Genomic DNA, 19,823 nt, shown 5'->3' on the forward strand with positions numbered 1-19,823 from the left:
ATTTGAATTCTAAAATATAAAAATTTAAAGGTATAATATCCCGTTTAACGTTAAAAGAAATCTTGTTTTAACGGACGCATAATGAGATTTAAGAAGACGAAAGAAGAACAAAGGATCATTTTGTAAAGTGACAAGAACTTACCAGGGAATTCGACAATCAATTCCCCATTAGAATTCAGCAACATGTTGGTGCCGTCAGCTCGACGTGTGAATTTCTCGTCGATCTCGTAGTCGGAGGTTGTCCTCACGAGTAATCGATGGTGTACGCTTACGACCAAGTCGTCGGCCACCTCGTACCATCCACCATCGTGATCCAGCACCGTGTACCCTAACACTTTGACCGGTGTATCATCCATTGACAGGATACTGTCATGATCCTGAGGACACATCACGTTCGACGGATCAGTGAAAAGGGTGGCTCTTCCATTGATGTATTGCAATAAATATAATTCACTTTGTATAAAAAATAATAAGAATTCTAAACCGAAGAGGTACTATTTCAATTATTATTTAAATAATTCGTCTGGTCCAGTATGAACGGTCAAATATCAGGACTGTAAATATCATTCAAAACCTGAACTCCTGTCTTTAATTGAATCAGATCGTTCTGGTGCTTGGATCAAAACGAAATTTAACGATCACTTGATTCACCGTCGATGAACTCTGCTGTAACGGTGTAGGACTTCCTTCGACCACTTTAACCGCTTGAGGCCTCAGCAAACTCGACGACTTTCTTCTAATTTTAAAAACTTTCTTCTCCCTGCTTGATCTGTCACCTTTAAAATTGCAGTTCGTGTCTTCAATAAGCTATTTTCAGTTTAAAAAGAATTTTCTTTTACATAGGATCTGTTTCGTAATTGTATAATATTTATACGTAGAAGAATGATTAAATTTAAAATTTGGAGCTTGGAAATTAGAATTTTACAATTTCCAAATGCAACGACGAAATTTGTAAAAGTAAATAATACTGATATATAAAGAATCAGTGTATTCACCGTTTTGAAAATTCGTGTCATCTTTATGGTCTTCGTATTCGTCAAATGGAAGCTTTTCGAAGGATGTACAAGTTACAATGACTCCATTAGGTCGAAGAACTATAATTTTTCCATCGTCGAGATACTTCAAAATGGTTCCATTTCTCAGAAACTTTCTGCAAACTTCATGGACGCCATTGATGCTACCGTATCTTTTCGATGTCCCATAGCATTGACGAATATAAAATGGATTATCGGGTTCGGTACCGATGATTGGTTCTATCAGTAATCCAGTCGGCCATGATGCTTTGAAACTGACGCTTATATTTTGCCAACTGTCCTGCTGAGAATTTCTTTCCTCCACTAAATAATATAAAATTTTATGTCTAATTGATTATTCCATAAAATGTACACATAATGGTGATATAAATTATGAACAGTAAAATATTGAAATGTGGGTAATCTAGTTGATTAAAATGAAGCAGAAAGATTGATCGATTCTGAATTTAATTTAAATCGGTTACTAACAACAGGAACTTTAAAGGAAAGGAAGAATAAAGAAATACTAACGCGATGGGATCAAGAATTTCTCAAAGGCAAGGATAATCCCAGTTCCACTCGTTAAATGAAACATTTTGCTGCTTTCACGACTGCCATTATTAATTCGCTGAAATAATCGTAAACTGTAATCGTGTACTGTAACTGTAATCCGTATGTCTTTGTCTTTGTAAAGCCAGTCATCCATTTCCACTTGCACCAAAGTACCATCAGCTGAAGAAAAAGTTTTCTTGGTATTCTTGATTTGTACGCGTAATCTGCCAAGATCATAGCCTACGAACTCATAGTCTGTTTCTTTTTCAACTGTATGAACCGATAAGCTTTGTTTTGTTGTTGAAAAGGACCTTAGGTCTGGACTCGACGTCGAGCTAGCTTTCTCAGTAGTGGCTTTATCATCCTGTCGTTTCTTTTTCTTAGAAGTCGTTTTTTTCTTCTTCTTTGAACTTTCTACCGTCTCCTCAGCAGAAGTGGTTTCTATGGAAGAAAAAATATAGGTGTTTGTTTTATTAGAAGAGTTTTTAAAAAAATAATGGGGTATCCTGTAACGAACGATTTTATAGCGAACGAATCGGAAAATGATGCCAACTTCTAGAACGAATTAATTCGTGATTAGTCTACGATGAACGAATTTTTAGTTGAGTATAAATAGGTATATCCACTTCTCAGAAACAAAAGAATCGCGGGATGGCAAACTGTATCGCTACTCTTTCGATCCACAGCACTTACCCGTTTCCAGAGCTCGTTTTTGTCGAAGTAAATCCCGGCGTTTCGCAAGATCCCTAGCCTTCAAGGATCCAGGCAGAATGAAGTCCTCGTCGCGGAACAGCAACGTCTCGTCGTACATCTCGGTTCTCTTCATCATTAATCTTTCGATCAATTCGGTCGTCTGCAATATGTACAGTTCTTCCTCGCGACGTATCCAATCCTTTTCTTCAGCTACCACGTACTCGTTGAAGTCGCGAAGACGAACTGGCGTTCGAATGCTGCAAATTCGTTCCTCCTGGTGCACTCCATTAACTATCCTCTTGTTACCGAAATACAGCAACAACGAATCCGTCGGTTCAAAATACTGAGACTCCGTGTGATCGAACGTTTGAAGACATTCGTAAAGAAGCTGCAGAAAAAACCACCTCGACAACAGTTCCACGTCGTTGAAATTTTTCAAACTCCGCTTGTCATCTTTTCTTTTATTAAATATATTGTTTAGTAAATAACCGGGTGCTAACAGTTCACGGGGATCTATCAGATCGAAGAGAGAAGCACATTCCACAAAAGTTGGCACAATTTTACCGTAATCAATATTCCCATCGCTTTGAATGTGAACTTTGTCGGTGGGTTTTAAGGTCAGATCGGAGGACGATTTGCTGCGTTTCAACGAGGAGATTGAACTTTGTAAATTCAATATACTTTTCAGTATGGGTTTTTCGGTGTTAAACACAGGTGGTCCAAATATCATTCTGTCGAACATTAAAATATGCAAATAGTGTTTGATCTCTTCGTTGCTAATTTCAATATCGAAGTAACCTCTAGTTTCATCGAGGTGACGAGAATACTTTTTGCGTTTTTTCTCAGAAATTTCTGGCTGCGAATTAAAAATGCCGATACTCGGGTGCCAGAAGATGGACAAAATGTTGTTTACTATGTTGGCTTTGGTTGTGGTGTTATGGAGAAGGCGAACGACTTCGTTCATTGAGTCTCCATGGATTAATTCGATGTCAGGTTCCTCATTATTGTAGACCTCGTTTAGACCGAATTTAAGATTCAGGAAATCTAACTTTTGTTGAATTAAGGTACTGGAGGATTGGATAACAGGTTCGGTTTCTGTCTGAAGGAAATTATATGTTATTAGTATTTTTATTCGGGGTCGACCATGTACCCTAGCTTGATTAAAGTGTTGAGTATTTAGTGTTATCCATAAATTTAAATAAACAGGGGCTGGGATGGATATTCTAAAATTTTACAACTCTATCTGTATAGGACAAACAATAGAGGTGGATACAGTCGTTGCTAATGGGTTATGGTAAAACAAAATAAGTGTCAAAATTATTCTTCTGAGAAATCATACTCACCGTTTCAAACACATTAGCATCACCTTTCTCATTAACAAAGTTTTCAACCTCTAGTTTTCCTTCATTTTCTTCAATTTGCATCAACATAGCCAGCAATACCAACGGCACAGTAACACATTCCGGAGGTATCTCATCCAAAAATGCTTCATAAACTTTCGTATCCACTTTTTCTTCTACAACTTTAAGAATACTCTTGTCCACGTACATACTTTTCAAGTAATTACTGTGCTGTCGATGAAGATCATAAATATCATACACGAAATACGATACATTGTTGTACATATCCTTCTTCATAGTTTCATATTCATCTTCATCAAATTCCTGTGGCACTTTTGGCGGACAGAAGGTTAAGAACGCAATGTCACATAAATGTGGATGGTTCTTAGGATCCATCGATCGTTTCTCGATTGTTGTCCAAAAATTAAACAAATCGGCTTTCTCAACGAAATACGCTTCATGAAATTGTAATTTCTTGGTGGTCGAAGATTCGGTTGGTTCCTGTTCCACTTTTCGATCTAGTTTTTCGTTCGGTCTTAGGATCCTGAGGATGCAGGTTGTCGGTACACCCACCTCCATCAAGTGTTCCGGTAGATCTGGATTCTGAAAACCGGTGAGAATCACGTAGAGATTTGGTCCGTTTATAGGAGAATCATCGACGTAAACGGTATCTCGCCATTCCTCGTCGCGTTTCCTCAGTTTCGTGTTCGCCTTGAAGTTGAATACCTCTGGGTCAAACCCTTTTGATTTTGGTTGCCCTGTTGAAATAATAATGGCAGACATGGTGAGATAAATAGAAAAAAAGGAGGAGGTTACTCAATTCGATCAGTATATTTAAAAAAATTTTTTTTATGTCCTCTTTCTCTTTCAATCAACCTTCTCTTATACGACATAGTTACGAGAAATAAGACCACCTTTTTCCAGGAGGGCAAATTTTTGGACGGAACTGGTCTATGCACCTACCCCAATCAGCCACAGTCTGCATGATCAAATACTCTTCATCTATTTTACGCTCCAGATCAGCCAGTTTTTTCACCACACCAATGTTCTCTTCTTTGGCTCGGTATATCAAATATTTGATAACTCGTGCCATCAGCCAACAGGGCAGTACACCGTTGTCCTCGTTCAGAATCTTGCTAGCGTAATGACAAACGCCCTGGATCGTTGGGCATTTATCCAGGCTCTGGTTCGAAAACACTTTCACAGCGTCCAAGGTTTGCCGGTAGCTCAAAGAGTAAATTGCTTTTCGTTTACCATCTTCAGCAGCCGCGTTGAAAATTGACACGCACTTTGAGTGTTCGACGATCGTCTCGACCATCAGTATCACCATACACCACCAGCTGTCTTCGTTAATCGAGATCGCCTCTAACTCGGCACGCCAGGAATCCTCGTCGATTTGCTTTCGTCCTTTACCCGACGCATCGGACTTTGCCGTTCTCCTTTTACGCATCGTCAATCAATTTTCCAACCCCCTAAGTTATATCGTACATCTATCGTATATATCCACGAGATAACCTGATCGATTATCGAACAAGTGAGAAAGTCAGGGGAAACTTTTTCGAGTGCCGTATAGGGTGGGTTAAAATATTGAGTTTAAAGTTTAAGGATGTTGAAATATTGATTATGAAAATTAATTTTTAAATGGACGATGACTAAATATATTATTTAAATGGGAAGATTGTACTACAACATATGGAATCAGAAACGTTGGTCAATCAAAAATTACGTTCTTAAATTCCAAAATTCTTTCTATCAATAATTCCATCCTTTAACCGAAATTTAATTCAAGCCTAGCTATGCTGCAGTACAGAGGGAGACTATGTATGTCCTTTGCAAGTACAGCGTGTCGACACCTTTCAAAGTTCTCGCTAGACTGAACCTCCTCAAAGTATGCATCGTAGCGTTAGAAAAGTTTTCTAAACATCTGAAGGAAATATTTCCACGTAGGAAATAAATGATGTCGGCCGTAGTTTGTTCCTCTCGGTGTTTACTGCACGTCAATGTTGACGTTTCTTGTTTGATGATAGTGCAGGTATGGTAAATAAACGTTTGAGTTCAATAGGATGTCGCGGATGTTGAGAGAACCTACAGGAAATACTCGTATGGAATAAAAGTTGAAGGATGTTTGGGTAAATGTTGGAACAGTAGGGCGAGTGTCTTTCAATTGGAAAATGTTACCTTTTCTCGTGAAGCATGAAGTAGTTTTTTTTGAGGTGTTTGAACGGAGCTATTTGCAAACGAACCATGATCTTCAATTGATAGTGGTAGAGTCAATCATGACCTAAATTAAAAATTAAAAACAACTGCATAAAACTTTTCAAATAGCTTTCAATAAGCTTTCGTAAAGTCATAAAATTTTCTTGTAATAAGCAAGAAGCTTTTTTTCAAAAATTGAGCTTCTCTCAATTCACAGAAGCTTTCCTTAATAATTGATCCGCTTCGAAACGTTTCCTCCTTATTCCTGCGGCGATTCACATGCAACGAAAATATCCTAAAAACTCTTTCTCCACCACGGGCTACGTTTTCATGTACTTTTTATCCCACTTTAAAGCAGCCCGTTTCACGACCGGCTTTTCTAAGTTTTCAGACAGATTCTAGCAGATTCCGTGCACACCTGAAACGCCTGTCGTGCCTTGCACGTTTCAGCAAGTTTGTACAAACGAGAATTTTAGAAAACTACTACTGGCGAAGGTAGTCGCAGAATGGAAAAATTCTTGATTGTCTCCTTCTTAACTTTTTGTTAGCGATTTTCGCTAACAACGGACATGGTCATTTTTACCGTTTCTGTCTTACAACAACTTTTCATATTCCGGATAAAATATTATCCTTGTCGTTTCAAATTTCTTCTTAAATATATAATAAATTAACAGAACCATTTCATTTCTATGGGAGCAGAGATATTCGAAGAATGTCACAGAACAAAATGACACATCCGTGAGCTGCAAAACATCTCGGCTGTTTCAATAAATTGGAAAGCCTATGTACGTTGCGTGTGAATACAACTCCATCTTCAATTTTCCTAATCACCTTCATCCTTGCCATCAGTCGCTGATGATTCTTACCTTGCCCCTTTTCTTTTTTGTTTGCCGAGTTCTCGTCGCGTCGTGTCGCTTTCATAATCGTTACCGAGTACATCGTTGTCCCCAGTGGGCCAAACGCGGAAGACAGCGTATTCTTTTCATTTAATTCCCGCGACGCTTCGCGAGCTGTTTAATGGATCTGTGAATACGGCAACAGCCACGCCAGGGAACAGTGTCCATTAACAAAACTGTCGCGCGATTCGGGCCAACTTCCAAGCGCGACATATCGCCGCGCTATATCACCGGCGAATTAATTAATGAACGCAGTATTTTATTGCGAGCTCGCGAGTATCTTGACCCACTGGCAAATGCCGTCGTAATTTGCAACTAGATGCCAGGAGTCACGATTCATATGAAAGATCGAATTTTAAATATTTCAAATACTTTAGACTCCTTTTTTATTTATTTTCTGCTTCTAAATTCGTGACTTGAAAGATTTGAATCCCTAATTTCAGTAGAAGCACCCGATGCACGTTTGATCGTCAGCCACGATTGAATTCGCTCTGCTTTCTGGTTAATTCAGTCTAATAATTAAAATTTCAGAAAAAAGGAAGAAAATGAAAGCAGAAAGAAAGATTCTGAATATGTACCATTAAAGTGACGCTGGTAATCGAATCGTTGAATTTCAAGATTAATTGATCCCTTTGTTCTGTTCGGCTTGAATTGAGCATTTTACAAGGCTCGGCCAGTAGTAATGGAAAACGTATTACCGTAGCTGTCGTAGGGACACGAACGACCCAACGTTATAACGCGGATGTGCAGGCTGTACTTAACGACGTAACTCCATAGAAACTGTAATTCTAGTCTAAGAAGAGGAAAAAGTCGTGGTATCTCGAGGATAGAAGTGTTAGGTTGGAACTTGCGTGAAATACGAGTTATGGAAAAAAAAGTTAAACAAATTGCTTGCCAAAAGGTAGGTTTTTTTATCACTGCACAGTAGATACTTTTCAACAACCAATCGTGCCAAATTGTTCCAAGCTTCGACAATTAAACAATTCGATCAATTAATTGCATAACCGTGATTCTGGGCCAACGAAACCGTGTTACAGTTTGTTATCCCTGATTCAAGGATATACAGGATACAAGCAGAAGTTTATTCTCGTTTTTACATTTGGCCCTTCTTTTTTCCCCGCCGTTAATCCGCGCGTTTACCAAGCGACCGGGCAAAACCGGCGCAACATCGACCCAACAAATTTAATTAATTCTGATAATTGAGAAGTTTATCAAGTCGGAATCAGCTGGGTGGATCCGTGGTCGATGCGGGAACGAGGCCGAGAACGAAGGGAAAGTCCGGACAGAGGTTTGCTAATTTGTCGACAGTTTTGCGTTCGCATGCTCTGGCTTCGCTTTTAGAAATGAAAACGAGGCCGAGGTTTCAGTGTTATGCTCGCGTTCGCCAACCGACGAGGTTTTGGTTTTAATTAAATCATAATGTAGTTTGTCGCCTGTACACGCGCGTATTTCTGCATACACCTCAAACCTTCCAGTTCACCTTTCCTTGCTTGTATTTCTCCATGGATTTTCACACGCTGTGGTTTCTTTCCTTTCGTTATTACATCCGAGTTTAGTTTGAATTTACCAATTTTCATGGAGAAATTGAAATAGTTGGCTCATGTTGGCATTATATTATAATTGATACTTTATAGAAATTTGGAGTTTAGTTTCGTAAAGGGTTTTAATAAAAATCCAGAGGTTTCCAATTTTAATAAGGGCATTAATCTAATTTAATTTAATTCCATTTACGTCGGCTATTGACGATGGCCTTAATTATTGATGGTATCTGTCATTACCCATTTACTCTTTTCTGTACAAGATTTCATAGGGGTAAGCTAGCGATGATACGGCGAACTCGACCGTAACGTGGCGGAAAGAGGCAGCAAACCGCCGAAAAGTCACTTAGCTACAATGGCGCACTCGATTCGAGTTAAACGGTCGTTTATGGCCGACGAGACAGCGGATTAGCGGTTAGGTAATTGTGGAACGGGCATGGACGGACGTGCGGACAGAAGTGCAGCCAGTTTTCGAGCGGTATGCAGGAAGCTGGTTATCGCAGGTGGAAACGATGATAGGTAAGCCAACCGTGATACGTTGACCTATTTAGATCAAGAAATATCATGACAGAAGGTAAGAGGAAGAAGATACGTATAATGTTTGGAAGATAGAATTTTCATGATATCATTTTTAAAGGATATGAAATTTTTTGGTTAAAAAGGGTTAAAAATGGCCTTTTAATGACAAAATCATCTGCAATATTAATTTTCTCTCGTTTATTATCAATATCATGCGCGAAAAAGTTTGTCACCTTTCTATGTAAAAAATATACCTCACTGGTTGGGGCTTAAAAGGGTACAAAATGGAGTATGCAGAGAATGAAATTAAGCAAAAAGTTAAAGAATGAGGGAGAATAGGATAGAGAAGGAAAGCGAAGTACAGCGTTGAGCGTGCAAGCGATTTAGAGGGACCATAGTTTGAGTTTGAACAAGGCAGCGGTGTTCCTGGCGATGACCCCGCCGCACAATACTGTCCTGTTCGAGCATGTGAACCCGACAAGGACCACATATTTCCCAGGACAAACCCCTAGCCAACTTTGGTCTCGTACTTAGGATTGCCCTTCCACCACTATCAACCACGGTTACAACCTAAGACTGCTTGGCACCATTGCACTAATCCCTCTTCAACCTGACGGTTTATAACTTAACTTATACCGATATATTTTAAAGCGTTTATAAACGACTATGGAGACTATTATTCAACATCTATGCAACAGCTTAATACGTTGCCACATATAATATCCAATTTACTGCATTCATGAAATTTTCACGTTTCAATATCACTGTTGGCACGTGACAGCGAACCGCGTAATATTTCGATCTTCACCAATAATAGATGGAAATATCGGTGTGCATATCGTTACAGCCGAGTAGATTCGTTATAAAGGTATGTAGATACATACATTCGCGATGGCACAGAAACGTCCCACACGGGCCAACTACGGTAAACACCGAATGAATGCGTTTTAATTAAATCTCTATCAATCGAATTTGCTGGTCCACTTCACGCATTGATGAGTTTTAATTTTACCATTTGATCTTCGCTCCCCTGGAACACAAATTCCTTTCTACATATAATACGTTCCAAAATGTGATTAACATTTTTTACTGTTAATTCAATTACTGCTAATTCAAAACTAGTGGAGGGAAAGGAAAAAGTAACAATATACTTAAAAAGTAGAAATATTCGCAATAAATAATTTCTTTATTATCTATTCACTTTAACTTAATTTATCCGAATAAACTCTACATAATTCTCTTTCGTGTCTAAAAATCTTGTCAACATATCAAACGAATATTATGTTAATCTTTGTTAATCTTTTATACACTCGTTGTTGCGGATTAGTTATGCGCTTTGACTGAATGATAATTTTCTGAAGCTGGATCTCGTTTAATGGACGGGTATACACAATTGTCGATTAATAAACATCGAAAAGACAGTCATAACGAGGAATACTTCAAAGAGAATTATCCGATGGGTAACCTCTTCCATGGGAATTTCTCAAAAGACTGAATAAATATTCGTAAAAGCGACTCTGTTCGAATGTGGACAGATTTTCCTTTGCCCTGTGCAGTATCAACTAACCGAACGCCAAGGGAATCGTCGCAAACGGTTTACACGTCGAATAAAAAAGTGTATATTTGAACGAGTATTTGCGAGGTATTGGCAGAAACCACAGTCTGAGTTTACCATTGCATCCGCAAGGTAAATGAGACTGGCTGTCTGTGAAGTCACATTACCCTCTGAATTGTGATTCAATCTTTATTGCAACGTTAATATTGTAAAATTGATACTATCAATACATTTTTTCATCTATGCAATTATTAAAATATTACCAAACATTGTATAAATTGTCATCAGGGTATTGTTTGTTGTATTCGACGGTGAATACTGATACTGATCAAACTACTGACGATGGACACTAATTTTTATGTTGAACAAACATAATTTAATATAGGTATACATCCATTCTTTATCTCGATAATGGCCAACATACATTTCAGCAAAAATACCTCGTTAAAATTTATAAACTAAAATAAACAACTTGAAACCACGAGAGCGGTAGAAACTTTTGCATGCCTCTAGTAACTCTTACTTAAAACTCAATATGTCACACGTTTAATTTTCTCTTTTATTTGTCACGTGTTCCCTGTACCACAGTAATGTATTCTATAGTATTGAACACCCTGTATATGTTCGTTGGGAATCCGTGTACTTATGTACGTGTGGAGAGGGTGGCTGTCTTTGGTGCTGGGCCAAGGTAGAAATAGAGGGAGTGTGTATCGGAGGGGTTGGTGGTAGAAGGTATCGCAATGCTTGGAATGTTTAATACCAGTGCAACGAAACGGCACGGAGGAATGGCCGGCTTCAGCCACGGAATAAATCTCGCGGAATCATACCTACCTGCTGCCATTTCTTGTCTGCCAGTAAACGCCCACTTGAAAATTTTTCAACGTGCTAGCGAAGCGAAAACGCTTATTGCGCTCCGATCCTAGGATCCTTCCCTTTTTTGTTTCGCTTCTTTCTTTCTTTTAAGAACGATCCTGCATTTCCATGACTGTTTCTTCGTGCGAAAGGACGAGATTAGACGACGGGGGGCGTAGAATGTTTACCCTTCGATTTGCGTAATTCAATTTGTCTTTTTCGATTTTATATAGAATGATTCATAAGTTTCTTAATAAAAATGCTATTCTACAATAAATTGTAGAAAAACCAGGCTGAGCGCTTATGCTACGATTTCCGTAAGGATATACGTGCCCGCAGGGGATCAGTATAAATTTATTTGCGCTTCCTGTTGTTAGCAGCTTCTGGTTCTCCTCTCATCAATGTTTTTGCGGGTATCTGCAGGATCTCGTCACTTGTCGTTCAGTATGAGCAACCGTTTTTCCCTCGGACAGGCAAAACAAGTCGTTAATTACCTAGACCTTGTCGACAGTCAAACACCGGTGACCTTAGCGAAGGCTGGCCAGCAGTTTAAGTGACGCAACGAGTCTGTCGTTCTGGCACGCGATGTTTGCCAGGAACGTTTAATTACGACCGTTGGGAGTCGACTGGACAGCATGGAACGTTCCTTAGAATTTCATTAGTAAGTTCGAGCGTGACAGAATGATACGCTTTGAAAGGATCGTCTTTTGCACCTACTTAACTATTATACATATTTTTCGGAGGGCGTTTCGATAGATAGTCCTATAGAGAAAAAGGTTGTGAATGTAATCGCAAATTTAATAAACCCTACTTATCCAAAGCGTAAACCTTTTCCCGATAGTTTAGGTAATTTGTCGCGTTACAAGACACGTCCGTAACCTGATTTATAATGCTGTTAGTATACTTTGTTCGTAGAGGTGGTCCACCTGAGACGAATTTATCTTCCACTTTCTGTTGCTTAATACGTTTGTTGTAAGGATCACTGTGGTACGCAGGGTACTTGTCGAAACAACCCGAATAATTCCCGCCAGGTTTCTTAGGAAATGGAACGTAAATTCGACCGGGTCCTATCATTTTCGCTGCAACTTCTTTAGGTCTTACGTACGTGGGTCCAGGAGACTGGTCTAGGTAAGGGTTTGGTGGGAAAAAGTCTAGTGGTGCACTGGCGATCAAAAATCGACCCACACGTTCTATTACATCAAAGAAAAATAAATCAGTATTAAATTATATTAATTTATGTTTGAATTAAATATGTATATTGTTTTGTGTCTCTGTAGTTTTATATATAATATTATTGTCTTTTTTTCTTTCCTAAATTGTTCATATTTACATATTATTTGGTTCACATAAAATTTCAAAAACGAAAGGATCAAAAATAAATATCCTAAGAAACACCTGATCCCTTGATTGTGACTGGGTCATTTTTGTCGAACGCGCTGAAAACACAACCGTGGCTAATTAACGCGTTTACTTAATAATAGGTAACCCAATGAAAGCAGTCGATTTAGTTAATTCCGCTTTTTAAAGTCTCTCGACCGTACTTTGAAAGCTTGCACCCAGCGCAAAGACAGAAGAGGGAGAAAATAGAAGAGTGTCTAAACATAGCAAGCTTTCATTTTCCAACTTTCCTTACGACAAAAATGTAATTAGTTGTGTTGGCTTGGGAAACAAAATTCTAGCGGAAGAAAAAAAGGACGGTAGAAAAAGTAACGGTCTCCAATCTCCTTTCGTGTTACGAGCTCTCTTTATATTACTTTCTTCCTCGGCAATATTGTCTGTCGTAGCCAGAAAAGGGTAATGAACAAAAAGTGAAGAACAAAAACACCGACTGGGAAACTGGGAATTAAAATTCGGATAATACTATGATATTGCTTCAAATATTTTTATTTAGTATTTAATTGCATACAAATGCAAGAAAATTTAAAACGGCCTTGTTCTGAATAATTAGTCTAATATCGAATGACCCATATTTTGAATTTTAAAAAAATTAGAAACGTCGTAATATTAAAAAATATACTTTACCTCTTTTACCTGTCCTCTGAGGATCATAAAGATCATGGGCATATGGTGGAAAAGGGTTCAGACAAATATCAGTATATCCTGGCCCACCACGAGGATTAGGTTTGATCTTCGGGTTCGGTAGTTCCGGTTCCTTTTTTTTGGTTTGTTGCTTCACAGCAGAACTGAAATAACTGACCTTTTCGAAACATCCGTGCCAATCACCAGGTGTTGCATGCTTTTTGGCAGGTGAAGGTGGTAACATATGACTTCCAAGTTTTGCTTGTTCGCGCTCCAACTGCGTAACATGAGTATATCAGGAGTAATATAGATGATTTTAATGAAAATTAAACGCAAGAAAAAACATTCTATTATTTGTTATTATGTAATATACTAGAATTAAAATAAAATATCACTTTTGACGGATCTGCCGGTTTATCCTAAATTACAGTATACTGAAAGGTACCTTTGATTAATTGCTTCGACATTATTATATCACACGATTACCCGTTCTTTAGCCTCGAAACGCCATGGTTCGTATAATGCCTCTCCATACAAAATTCTCGCGAATTGCTCTTCGAATAAATCGGTAGGAGGTCCTGGAATCATTTGACGTCCTTTCTCGATGCCTTGTCGAAAGCGGACGGGAACTCCTTCATATTTGTCGAACGGTGCCGGATTTGGGTCGTGGAAATAGCCTTAAAACATAAGTAAGAAGAATTAATTAATTTAAAACAAATTTTATTAATCAATTTATTCGAAGATTATGATACACTAGGTGCGTTATTTGTATCCCATTGAGAACAATTATCGACAGACAAAGTAAATGCACCAATTACCATGCATTTAAAATAAAAAATGAAATATTTTACCTAATCGATCGAGATCATGTCGCCCAAATCGTTGACCTAAAGGCTCTAGTTGTCTTCTTCTCATGGTTGTATTAAAACCAGAAAATTTTCTATCACTTTATTCCGTTAAGTAACCTGCAATTTTAATTGATCTCTGATAGACTCGAAATACAAAGTCAATTGTTCCGAGAATAAAGGGACAAGTTCAGAATCAATAAATGCTATGTTGAAACGTAATTTTATTCTCGACGTTAACGAGTCTTTAATGGGTCTGAAGTTGGTGAATTTAAATTGAGTGCTGTAACTGTACGTAACACTTTCGAGCCACTTCCAGAGTCTTCAGGGTAATGAATTAAACATCCCTTCCCCCGATATCTATAAGTTCCGTGAACTTGAGAATTTTAAATTTCAAATTTAATATTTTCACGTGTCAGGGCTAAGATAATTAACTCTACAATGACGGTGGACGAATCATAGTTACAAACCACACCTATGACACGTATGCAATGCGTTATTCAAATTCTCAAGTGGAAGATTTTCATAATAGTGTAAAAATAATAACTAATGAAATATTAGATATACATACATATTTTACATTAGGCAATTGATGAATGAGCAAATCGATATAAATGTATTCTTCATAATGATGCATCGAATGATACAAATATGTATATCCTTTCATAACAATTTTTAATCATTTTTCACCACGAAGTACTTGTTTGCAAAGTTAGGAAATTTAAACGGAAATGAAACTTTGTTAGAGACCAAGAATTTCAGAGTTCCCGGCAAGAGTCCTCGGAACGGAGAACTTCAGCCACGTTATCGCACAGTCACGATCCTCGTTTTCCAACAGTCGACACACCAGGCGCTAAGAGGATCTTTTCACCATCACCAATTTCGGATTCTTCTGAAATCTCTCTGTGTAACTTGCCGAATGAATCGACCGGTCTACATAACAGTCGTTCGTCGAGTTTTGAGATTCAGCCCATTGATGTAGTAGTCGCTTCTTCTTGGTAATGAGTTGTCCTTAATGGGCTGATGTTGTCAGACACCCATTCGTCGCGGTAACAGTTGGAACATTTCATTACCGGATTGTTTGTAGAGAACGTTTACCTGCTTGCGCATGATTTATCCAGGAATCATCCGACGTACGAGTTCCCGTTCTAGGGACGAAGCGATTCTCTGATCTGCAAGACAAGTTTAGCTCGTATCGTCAAGGATATCAGCTTCAAACTTTGGAACAGACTAACGAGGAACATCGTTTACCTATTTCTGACTGATGGCGGAAAATGGGTCGCTGAAGCCGGTGATTTAAGAACTACTAAGATACGTACTAGGTATATTTGATTTCCACCTACTCTGTTGGGAAGGGGGATTTACCAAGATAAGAATTAGAACTTTTGAAGATGACGAAATAATTTTCTACTGGATTTTGAAATCGAGGTGGAATGACATAATTTCTAAAGCCGCGGAACAATAAAAAAGCGCAAGAATACGCAAGAGAGAATCCTCCATTTCATCTTTTGAGCTTGTTCTGCCAAGATAAAGTCCTATTTCACAGCAATTTACAAGTCTACTTCGTGTGTGCACGTGCTTGCGTTCTCACACGTAACTAAGGTTACCACGGTTAAGGTCTCGGACTAAAACAGATGTAATGACAAAGTTATATGCAAGATAAAGCGAAAGGTATGTTTACAGCAATGCCGGAGACACTTGCATATTCGGGTATAGTGAAATTAGTGTGTTAAACGCGAAATGGAGCTTTCAACGTTAAAACTCCGACGGAAATTACGAGTAGTGGCTTGTTAGTGCACGTTGCTTGGAGCCGGCTGGGTTATTACTTTAAGTTTCGAGAGAATCTGCGTAACGAGGATGTCGCGATGCCGGAAACGGTGTTACGTTCAAGGTCGAATGTTTTAAGGTAATGCGTCCCGAGGTTGCATTACGAATATGCTTGAAATGGGAGCGAAAAGGCACTTAACGCCAATGTTTCGAATAAATTTCCACTAGGTACATTTGTTGAGGAAAGAACCTATTTGGGACGCGTATAATCTTGGGAACGTCAGCATCAATTGGTGTCAAAGCCTAAAAAAGCGTTGAAATTGGCATGGCTAAAACTATACTCCGCTACCCGATATCCCTACTTCGCCTCACAAGTATTTTCATAATTGGTCGAATCGCTTGACGAAAAAAGTAGTGGCATATGGGTGGGGATTAAGCTAGGCATTAACGATAAGAGTGGGGTGAGGCGGAGCCAACGAAGATCCTACGTTGCCTTTCACTTATATCGCAAGCCATCTTGTCGCGGACGAACAGCACCTTACCATAAGCTCTCGTCACGGCATAGCCCCACCTCATGAACACCAGTCCAAGGAGGTGTGTCCAGTGACTGGCCGGACTATAAAACCTCTACGAAGATCATTATCCTTTGTATACGAAATCCACCGAGTCTCACGAAAAGTAGTTTAACTCCGTGGCGATAAAATTCAGAAGAAGTCGGGGAACTCCATTATCCGGAGGCGTGGCAATACAACTTTCCTTTTCAACGTGGTCGTGGATCGTTTCCTGGCGAATCTTCGGCAACGATCGGCACCTTGGATCTCGGTGTTGCGGAATCGGATACGCGTCGTACCGGCCAATTTCCTTCGACCTATCTGCAGCCATATTTTCATGAGATTCGCCGGCAGGCAGCTCGCGAACCATAGCGACAACGGCCACGATAATAACTAAACTTTCGATTGCCGGGGCGAACCATTAAGATAAGACGGTAAAAGGGAACGAGAAGGCAGCATTTAAGGGGACGAAAGGAAGAGGAAGGAGGAGAGATAGAGCGTGACGAAATCGAGAGGAGGGAAAGGAGGAGTGTTGGGAAAAGGAAGGCGAAATGAGACGATCCTTCTGAAAGGAAGCCAAGATCGTGAGAAGGAAGGGGGTAAAGGATACGGTGCTGGGAAAACTAGAAAAGGAGACACTGATATTCATCTGCCTTCCGGGAGATCGATTAAGATTAAACGCCTAGTTGGCCGGCTTAAGTCGGGCTACAATGGAAAAGCTGAGATTGGGTTTCACGGATTGAAATCAACGACGTAGCCGTTTAATTTGCAAATGGAAAGGGTCGTGGTCACTCTGTCCTGTCCTTCTATTTCTTGTCCCCCTCTTCAAGGAGGATGGGGTGACAGGTGAGGCGTTTGGTCACGGAATATTCTCGCCTCGTTGCATTCGAATTCCTTGCCAAACCTCCGCCTTGGTTATTGTTGCTGAAGCTAGAATGGGGATGGATTCTGTTGAAACTACTTTGAGGAGTAGATTCCATGGGTTCGGGTTGTTCTGATTGATGGCGTGATATTTGGAAATAAGATATCGTTTCGCACGGAAATTAGAGTACTTTAGAATGCGGATCAATGTTGGAACTGAAGTACAATTTCAGTCAGAAGCGTAAATTCGGCTACTCCAATTTGTAAAATTATTTGTTTCAAGCAGTCGCCAAATTCGAACTGGCGAAATAAATAAGTTTAACAAGAGATGCATTACATTTCCCCTCATGTTATGAAGCGAAGCAAATTATTTAAACATCGACCACGTAGTCATCATGCGCCGTTACTAATTAAAATGTTTGAGCAACAGTTGCAATTATAGCGCGGAAATTGCAGCAGAACACGCTTGAACGTATCGCGTGACAAATTATTTCGTACACCTATCCTCTCTCCTCTTTATACGTACCAAGCTGTGCTGTTTCTTTCGTAAATGCTCTAACAACATTCAAGCCTCATCGACGTTACGATAAAAGTTGGGTGGTTCGTTTTATTAACGCAGTTAAAGAGCAATTAGCTTACTCGAGCATGTGAGTATCGCCGAATTGGTCACGAACTGTCTAAAAATTGTTCTTCTCTGTTGCTCTGCTAGGGGAAACGTACTCCAACCATTAGAGATACTATTAAATTAAAGATGGTATGTCTCACAATCACTATATCATTGTTTAGCGAAATATGGCATATCATATCTTATTAAGACTAATCATGATACGTTTCTGCATATCGCGCGACGAGATTTAAGATTGTCAAAGACCACCTTTAAACTATAATTAAAAATGAGGAACATCATATTGAATGAATAATTACAATCGGAATTTTGTTTATTCTTTTAAAATCATTAAATTATTTAATGATATATTTTTTCTTTAGCTCTTAAGACTTAAATAACTGAAAACCAAGTGGTACGGTAAAAAAATGATTAGAAGCTCGAGGAGCCAGGTAGATTAATGTGTTAACGAGAGTTCCGGGCTGTTCGCTCTTTCTAGGGACCGAGTACATTGAAAAATAGATAATTTAAAAATTCCGAGCTGTCTTTTTCCTTCGTTCCTTCTACCCACCCCATTTTTTATTCCGTTCTTCCTTGGCGCCATTCTTTTTGCACTTATTAGAGCACCGCCCTAAGTAATCCTTCCCACGACCTGATTCCTGCTCACCGAGGTCGGTGAAGGATCAGTTTTTAAGAGGAAACATTCATCGGAATATTTAATGAAGTAATTTTCACTTGAAACAAAAAATTGATTAATAGTTCGATTTATTCACTATTTAGTAGGTACTTGATACGTGACAATTCGTACATGGTACATAATCGTAATAATATAGAATTCTTCTTAAATATTTTATCTTTTACCAATTTCCAGGGGTATTCCAGCAATTTTCGAGCGGTTGGGCAAAGATCAGTGGACGTTCCAGATGGTAGGACATTCCAGGGATGAGAGAAAGTCACTGGCCCATGAGGTCGACGATCTTTGGTGAAGTAAACCGGTGGGTCAGTTTAATCGCATCGTTTAATCGCAGCAGGTGGTACGTGGGGATTAATTATTTAAAGCCCCCTTAGGCTAACGTTGAATTAGTGGACACAACACCGCAATGCCACCACGGCATCGATAATTCTGCAGTTCTGTGGCCCTTCTCATTGGACCTAGGACGCATGCCATTCAAACAATCTACACCATGTACAGAAGGAAATTATATATGTACAAATTTCAATTTGATATTAATTTCACCAAAAATGAAATCTGCAACGCAGTGAAACAAATAGGAAAATAATTAAAAATAAGAACAGCAATTTCCATGAGGCGGTTGCTTTAATGAAGTGCTCGATCAAAATAAAATTTAATTTGTTTATCGAAAAACGAATTTCCCATTTTTCAGCAAATTTTTTTTCATCGCTAACATAATATTCCGTGTTAATGCAACAAATCCACCGGGAATAAGAAGGATCGCGTTATCGTGTCTGAGATTCATTTAATTAATTACTTTCCTGATTAAATTTTTTATAGCTCAGCTTGGTAATTTGGGTGGCGACACTGTATTATGATTAAAAGTCGTTTCGGGCGTTTAGACCGATCGTAGACCAATGGCAAGCAAAATGTTTTCGTTACGGTTAAACTCACGCTATTTAACGAAACTTTAAGCTTTCTTTGGGAAGTGTTCTTACGGGAAAATCGTTACACGAGAACCTCGGTGAAATTGCTTAAGTAACTAAAGAAACTTCTTCGTCAGTAAGAGTAAGTATAATATTTTTGACATAACCAGAATTTTAAATAGTTGACACTAACTATGCATAACAAATGTAGAATTAGAGCGGTTCAGATTAGAAATCTGAACTTACAGGTAATAATATCGATGTAACTTTCATTATTTGTTTTTTAGCCTATCCACGATACACGAGTAGCCTATTCGAATAAAGATTAAAATTTTTCGAAAATTCTATAGTTCATTAATGAAATATCAAAATATTAAGAAAGTTTCTATCAAATATCATTGTACCCTTTGAATGAAAATTGAC

At 38.8% G+C, this 19,823-nt stretch overlaps 2 protein-coding genes and 1 long non-coding RNA gene across 3 annotated transcripts; 1 reads left to right on the forward strand and 2 right to left on the reverse strand.

Moving 5' to 3' along the window:
- Positions 1-597: 597 nt before the first annotated feature.
- LOC114876092 lies at positions 598-5,048 on the reverse strand. Its single transcript, XM_046285116.1, has 6 exons — positions 4,562-5,048; positions 3,602-4,356; positions 2,259-3,357; positions 1,545-2,006; positions 996-1,337; positions 598-776 (listed from the first exon to the last, which is right to left on the reverse strand). Exons 1-6 carry the CDS (start codon positions 5,046-5,048, stop codon positions 598-600), a joined length of 3,324 nt encoding a protein of 1,107 aa, XP_046141072.1.
- Positions 5,049-11,961: 6,913 nt separating this feature from the next.
- Positions 11,962-14,088, reverse strand: LOC114876044 (UPF0602 protein C4orf47 homolog). Its single transcript, XM_046285117.1, has 4 exons — positions 14,025-14,088; positions 13,660-13,850; positions 13,186-13,450; positions 11,962-12,344 (listed from the first exon to the last, which is right to left on the reverse strand). The coding sequence occupies exons 1-4, from the start codon at positions 14,086-14,088 to the stop codon at positions 11,962-11,964; spliced, it is 903 nt and encodes a 300-aa protein (XP_046141073.1).
- Positions 14,089-16,459: 2,371 nt separating this feature from the next.
- LOC123987658 lies at positions 16,460-19,086 on the forward strand. The gene is made up of 3 exons (XR_006829249.1): positions 16,460-17,951; positions 18,673-18,796; positions 18,870-19,086. It is a non-coding gene; the product is annotated as an uncharacterized LOC123987658 (long non-coding RNA).
- Positions 19,087-19,823: the final 737 nt, after the last annotated feature.

Source organism: Osmia bicornis, chromosome 3 (genome assembly GCF_907164935.1).
Source record: "Osmia bicornis bicornis chromosome 3, iOsmBic2.1, whole genome shotgun sequence".
NCBI lineage: Eukaryota > Metazoa > Arthropoda > Insecta > Hymenoptera > Megachilidae > Osmia > Osmia bicornis.

Bases quoted from the DNA above. Each gene is read 5' to 3' on its own strand.
- LOC114876092 (XM_046285116.1), bottom strand. From the start codon at position 5,048: ATGCGTAAAAGGAGAACGGCAAAGTCCGATGCGTCGGGTAAAGGACGA. The intron at 4,357-4,561 runs GTAGGTGCATAG...TTATTTCAACAG, and splicing joins GCAGACTGTGGCTGATTGGG to GGCAACCAAAATCAAAAGGG. The intron at 2,007-2,258 runs GTAAGTGCTGTG...TTTCTTCCATAG, and splicing joins AAAACGAGCTCTGGAAACGG to AAACCACTTCTGCTGAGGAG.
- LOC114876044 (XM_046285117.1), bottom strand. From the start codon at position 14,088: ATGAGAAGAAGACAACTAGAGCCTTTAGGTCAACGATTTGGGCGACAT. The intron at 13,851-14,024 runs GTAAAATATTTC...TTATGTTTTAAG, and splicing joins ACATGATCTCGATCGATTAG to GCTATTTCCACGACCCAAAT. The intron at 13,451-13,659 runs GTAATCGTGTGA...CATGTTACGCAG, and splicing joins GTTTCGAGGCTAAAGAACGG to TTGGAGCGCGAACAAGCAAA.